Source organism: Sus scrofa, chromosome 6 (assembly GCF_054392235.1).
Source record: "Sus scrofa isolate SSC_HxYL_T2T_F1_AM1 chromosome 6, Sscrofa_HxYL_maternal_Yorkshire_Landrace_v2.0, whole genome shotgun sequence".
NCBI lineage: Eukaryota > Metazoa > Chordata > Mammalia > Artiodactyla > Suidae > Sus > Sus scrofa.
Window position 1 is genome coordinate 110,145,823 of NC_139388.1, and position 6,678 is coordinate 110,152,500.

At 40.2% G+C, this 6,678-nt stretch overlaps 1 protein-coding gene across 1 annotated transcript in view; it reads right to left on the reverse strand.

Annotated features, from left to right (window-relative positions):
• The window catches only part of CLUL1 (clusterin like 1), a 40,317-nt gene continuing 33,639 nt past the window's right edge, over positions 1–6,678 (reverse strand). The window contains exon 8 of the mRNA XM_084965747.1: positions 1–180. Coding sequence (XP_084821873.1) covers positions 177–180 — 4 coding nt within the window. The 3' untranslated portion in view covers positions 1–176. The remainder of the gene's footprint in view (positions 181–6,678) is intronic.

Sequence of the window (6,678 nt, forward strand, 5' to 3'; positions counted from 1 at the left end):
TCAATTTGAATAGCTATTAAACTACCATTCAACATAAGAAAATTAAAAATACTTTATAATATATAACTGACATACTTTCCTGCAACCACATTTACTGTATTATCTTATGTGTTCAGGATTTTCAGGTCTCAGCTGAAGAGGTAATTCTACTTGTCAGGTATAGGATGCATCAGATCTCACCTTTAAAAAAAGTATCAACAGTCAAAATGTTAATAAATTACTTGTAGACTGAATTTTTTTTTTTTCTTTTTAGGGCCGTACCTGCGGCATATGGAGGTTCCTAGGCTAGGGGTTGAATTGGAGCTACACCTGCCAGCCTACACCACAGCAACAGCAACAGCAACGTGGGATCTGAGCCGCATCTGTGACCTACACCACAGCTCACGCAACACCAGATCCTTAACCTACTGAGCAAGGCCAGAAATCAAACCTGAAACCTCATGGTTCCTAGTCGGATTCATTAACTACTGGGCCACGACAGGAACTCCTGTAGGCATATTTTTAATAACACTGTTTGAAGGGGGTCTTCTCAGTTCTCCTGGTTTATTGAATCTCTATGATGGCCCCTGCCATAGTTGCAGCTTAGGTCGAGATTGTGGCTCAGATCTGATCCCTCGCCCAGAAAAAATCCATATACTGCAGGCTGGCCAAAAAAGAAAAAAAAAAAAAAAAAAAGGAAGATGATAACAGCAGTTTTGTAAAGATGATGGGATGGTGGATAATTCTTCTAAATTTTTGGAATTTGTGATTTTATTACTTTTAGAATTAAAGAACTATGCATTAAAAAGAAAAACATTAATATTGCCTTTATGAAAGATCACTTTGTGAGCCTTACTAGTAAATAGTTTGTTCACTCTCAGTTTTTCAGTCTATCATTTCACATTGTCATTGCAGTCTCTTCATTCCAAAATCTGTGAAGAGATTTTATTGAAAATATTTTTATTTTTCAATTATAAATAAATAGTCAGTACTTATTTGAGCACCAGCACACTGTTTTCTTCCTCAAAATCCTACACTTATTTTCTGAGTCAGACCATAGTTTTCCATTTCTTTTCATTGAATTGATCTTGGTTGCTTACAACTAAAGAATCCAAATTCCTATAGGGGGAGATTCCTAGACAGAGGGAGGTGGGATCATCCTGGTTGGAGGAGACTAGTTTAATAGGACTTCTTAGCATCCCTAGTGATGAGGCACTCCAGTCTTTTCACCCCCATTTGCTCACATTTCTCCCTCTTTTTGGAATCGATTTTGGAATATACTCACTTTCATATCTGATCATTATATATAAAATGATCAAATATTATTTTGATAGTATACGTGAGCAAATATACATGATGTGTATCATATATACTTGGGGGGGTGGAGGCAGAAGCAACTGGGGGAGGGAGGGAGGGAAGGAAAGAGGAAAAGATGAAAGCGGATAGAAGGCTGATAGGAAAGGAAGAGAAAAAAAGGAAATATATCATGCTGAGAAGTTTCTCCCCAGAGAAAAGTAAAGACCCTCCCCTCAACTCCTGGAAGTTCCCCTTGGACACTCACTAAATGCCTCCTGGCCTTACTGTTCTGTGTCATGTACCTCTCAAATCCATCATTTTCTCCTCCACAGTACTGGGTCCTGTGCCTTCACTTAGGAGATGCTAAAAAGATATTGGGGAGTTCCCGTCATGGCGCAGCGGTTAACAAATCCGACTAGGAACCATGAGGTTGCGGGTTCGGTCCCTGCCCTCGCTCAGTGGGTTGACGATCCGGCGTTGCCGTGAGCTGTGGTGTAGGTCGCAGACGCGGCTCGGATCTGGCGTTGCTGTGGCTCTGGTGTAGGCCAGTGGCTATAGCTCCGATTCGACCCCTAGCCTGGGAACCTCCATATGCCGCGGGAAGCGGTCCAAGAAATGGCAAAAAGAAAAAAAGAAAAAAAAAAAAAAGATAAAAAGATATTGGTTGATTGATGTAACTTAAACAAAAACTTCTCCAAAATTCAGAGGTAAAGGAAGAGTCCTCTAATCCAGAAATATCCAGCTTAATTATACATTGATGGTGACCTACTAACAAGATCTCTTATGAATAACACCTTAGGATTAAAATTTAACTAGTCTTTAAGCTTGACCATATTACCACATGAGAATACTATGTATAGTTTTTCTTTTTTCTTTTTTGGCCACTCCACAGCATATGGAGTTCCCTGGCCAGGGATCAGATTGAAGCCATATGGCAATGCCAGATCTTTAACCCACTATGCCAGGCGGGGGATAAAACCTGCATCCTGGCGCTGCAGAGATGCCGCCAATCCTTCTGTGCCAGTGGGAACTCTTCTTTTTTAATTTTTATGTACAGTTTTAATTGTGCTGTTAATTTAGAAGGTCATCCTAAATTTAAGTGACACATGTAATCTTGAAATGTCATTCAATTATTTTCCCTGCCAACTTAGTAGACCTCCATTTTATCTCGATGTAGGAATATCATGGAAAGAAAGTACTTGTACTAAGGTTTAAAGATGCACAACACATTGATATGTTGTTCTATCTCCTTTTAACTAGTTATTTTAGCAAAATAATGACTTCTTTTTTTCTTTTTTTAGGGCCTCACCTGCAGCATATGGAAGTTCCTGGGCTAGGAGCTGAATCAGAGCTGCAGCTGCTGACCTGCGCCACAGCAACACCAGATCATAGCTGCATCTGTAACCTATGCTGTAGCTGTGGCAACAGTGGATTCTTAACCCACTGAGCAATGCCAGGGATCAAACCCACATCCTCACAGACACCGGGTCAGGTTCTTAATCCACTGAGCCACAATGGGAACCCCAAAATAATATCTTCTAGTTTGAAGTCTTAAAGTTATTTACTATAGAAAATTGTAAAAATTTCAGAAAATGAAAAGATTTTCAAAAATCATACATTCCCCATTGTAATTTGTGCCAATTCTTTGTTTTTAATGCAAATTTTAGATTTTTTGTTTTGATCATGACATTTATAGATTTTGCATCTTGCTTTTATTTTTTAAAAAATTTTTGGACCAAATGTTCTAATGGGAAGCAGTATAACGTAGTAATTATGAGTCAGAGAGAACCAAATTAAAATTTGTCTCTACCGCCTACTGACTTGAGTAATTCATATAACCTTGGACCCTGAGTCTCAAGTTCTTTTCTGGAAAATGGTAATAATAATATTTACCTCATAGATAGGCTTATAATAAACCCTTGTTCCAGTAGTTGTCATGTCATTATTTAAATTTTGTAAATATTTTTAGTGGTTTCATAAGATTTATTGAGCATATTTATTTATTTATTTATTTTTAATTTTTTAAAAAATTTTTTATTTTTTACAAGGACATTTATATTTGTCAGGGTCCAGCCAGGAGCACAAAAGACATGCCAGATCATTCAATAGCGGGGATTTAATATAAGATTAATTGCAAATGTTTAGAGGCAAATATTTTACATCTAGAGGGTGGTGACCCAGAGTCACAGGCAGCCCTGCAAACAAGGCTGGGGAGTGGGGGATCAAAATTCCTCTAAGGCCATTTCTTCTACTCCTTCTTCTATTCTTCTTCTTCCTCCTCCTTCTCCTTCTCCTCTTCCTCATCCTTCTTCTTCTTGTCTTTTTAGGGCTGCACCCACAGCATATGGAAGTTCCCAGGCTAGGGGTTGAATCAGAGCTACAGCTGCTAGCCTATGCCACAGCCACAGCAACACCAGATCCAAGCCACGTCTGCAACCTATATCACACCTCACAGCAACACCGGATCCTTTAACCCACTGAGCAGGGCCAGGCATTGAGCCAGAGTCTTCATGGATACTAGTTAGATACTAGTCAGGTTACAGCTGAACCATGACCATGATGGGAACTCCCTTTCTGCTTCTCTTTGTGTATCAACTTCCATTTCTCTCTGTAGACCATCTTTCAAATGCTTCTCCATGCACATAACTGCACCAGCTTTTTTTAAAAAAACACTTCAAGATTTTATTTAAATTATTAATTAATGAACAAACCATTAAAATGCTATCCCTCATTCCAAGCAGAATCTGAAGAACAGATCTCTATAGGCAATCAGCAATGCTGAAATAAATTTGACCCTCTTCTGAGCTACAAGCCCATTGGGTAGTAGACAGAAAGAAGGAGTTGAGCAGAGCAGCTTATAAGAGTTATTGTCTGTGAGCTAAACTGTCACTTGAAAACCTTCAATAAGACATATGACATTGGGCAGCTTACTTTTGATCCCTGAAGTTTATTGCATGAATAAATATTGCATGAAATATTTTCTTCCATCCTCTTACTTTCCAGTTTGTAAGTGTCCCTAGAAGTGAAGTGGGTCTCTTGAAGACAGCATATATATGGGTCTTGTTTTTGTATCCATTCAGCCAGTCTATGTCTTTTGGTTGGGGCGTTTAGTCCATTAACATTTAAGGTAATTACTGATATGTGTGTTCTTATTGCCATTTTATCAATTGCTTTGGATTTGTTTTTACTGCTCTTTTTTCTTTCCTTTTTCTCTTGTTCTCTCCTCTTCTGGTTTGATGACTATCTTTAGTGTTGTATTTGAGTTGATTTTTCTTTGTTTGTGTATCAATTGTAGATTTTTGGTTTGCAGTTATTCTGAAGTTTTGATATGAGTCTATATGTATATGAGATTGTTTTAAGTTGTTGGTCTCTTAATTGCAAGTTCATCTCCAGTGTCCTGCATTTGTACCCACCTCTTCTCATGATTTCTGATTTTGGTGGTATAATTGTCAATGGATGATTTTGTATCTTTACTGTATATATATATATACCTTTACTGTGAGCCTTTACATTTATGGAATTTTTGTTTCCTGTTGCTGTCTTTTCTTTTCTGCCTAGAGAAGTCCCTTTAGTATTTGTTGTAAGGCTGGTTTAGTGTTGCTGAATTCTCTCAGCTTTGGCTTATCTGTGAAACTTTTGATAAATCTGAATGAGAGCCTTGCTGGGTAAAGTAATCTTGGTTGGAGGTTTTTTCCTTTCATCACGTTAAGTATACCATGACACTCCCTTCTGGCCTGCAGAGTTTCTCCTGAAAAATCTGCCAATAACCTTGTTGGGGTTCCCTTGTATGTTGTTTCTTTTCCCTAGCTGCTTTCAAGATTTTCTCTTTGTCTTTAATTTTGGTAAGTTTGATTAATATGTGTCTTGGTGTATTCCTCCTTGGGTTTATTTTATATGGTATTCATTGTGCTTTGTGGATTTGAGTGAGTGGTTCTTTTCCCATGTTAGGGAAGTTTTCGGCTATTATCTCTTGGAATATTTTTTCTATCCCCTTCTCTCTCTCTTCTCCTTCTGGCACCCCTATAATACAAATATTGGTGCGTTTAACGTTGTCCCAGAGTTCTCTGAGACTCTTTTCATTTGTTTTCAATCTTTTTTTCTCTTTTCTGTTCTGCATCCATAATTTCTACTAATCTGTCCTCCACCTCGCCTATTTGTTCCTCTGCCACCTATATTCTTCTAGCGAATTTTTTATTTCAGTTATTGTATTTTGCATCTCTTCTTAAGTTTTATATTTTGTATCTCTTTGGTCAGTGTTTCCTGTAAGTTATCCATCTTTGCCTCCAGTTTATTTCCAATGTCTTGCATCATCTTCAGCATCAACAATCTAAAGTCTTTTTCCTGGAGGCTGAGAATCTCCTCCTCACTTAGCTGATTTTCTAGGGTTTTTCCTTTCTCCCTCATCTGAGGTATAGTGCTCTGTCTTTTCATTGTTATAGGTTTTTGCTGTGGTGACATTTTTACAGATACTAGAGTTGTAGCCTCTCTTACTTCTGGTGTCTGCTCCCCTTGAGGCTGAAGTCAGTATGGGGGGCTTGCTGTAGGCTTCCTGGTGGGAGGGGCTGATGCCTGCCCACTGGTAGGTGGAGCCAATTCTAATCCCTCTGGTGGGTGGGGCTTAGTCTCTGGGTGGGATTAGAGGCAGCTGTGTGCCTGAGGGGTCTTTAGGTAGCCAGTTTATTCATGGGCAGGACTGTGATCCCACCTGGATTGTTGTTTGGCCTGGGGCTTCTCAGTGCTGACTGACAGGTGGGGCCAGATTTTCCCAAAATGGCCACCTCTAGAGAAAGGCATGGCTGCTGAATATTCCTGAGAGCTTTGCTTTCAATGTCTTTCCCTAACAAGCCACCTTCACCCCTGTTTTCCCAGGATGTCCTCCAAGAACTGCAGTCAGGTTTGACCCAGATTCCTATGGAGACTTTGCTTTACCCTGGGACCTAGTGCACGTGAAAGTCTGTATGCACCTTTTAAGAATGGGGTCTCTGGAGTTCCCGTCGTGGCGCAGTGGTTAACGAATCTGACTAGATACCACGAGGTTGCAGGTTCGGTCCCTGCCCTTGCTCAGTGGGTTAACGATCCGGAGTTGCCATGAGCTGTGGTGTAGGTTGCAGACACGGCTCGGATCCCGTGTTGCTGTGGCTCTGGCGTAGGCCAGTAGCTGCAGCTCCGATTCGACCCCTAGCCTGGGAACCTCCATATGCTGTGGGAGTGGCCCAAAGAAATAGAAAAAAGACAAAAAAAAAAAAAAAAAGAATGGGGTCTCTGTTTCCCCCAGTCCCGTGGAGCTCCTGCACACAAGCCCCACTGGCCTTCAATGCCAGATGCTCCAGGGGCTCTTTCTCCCAGTGCCAGATCCCCATACATGAGAGTTTGATGTGGGGCTCAGAACTCTCACTCCTGTAG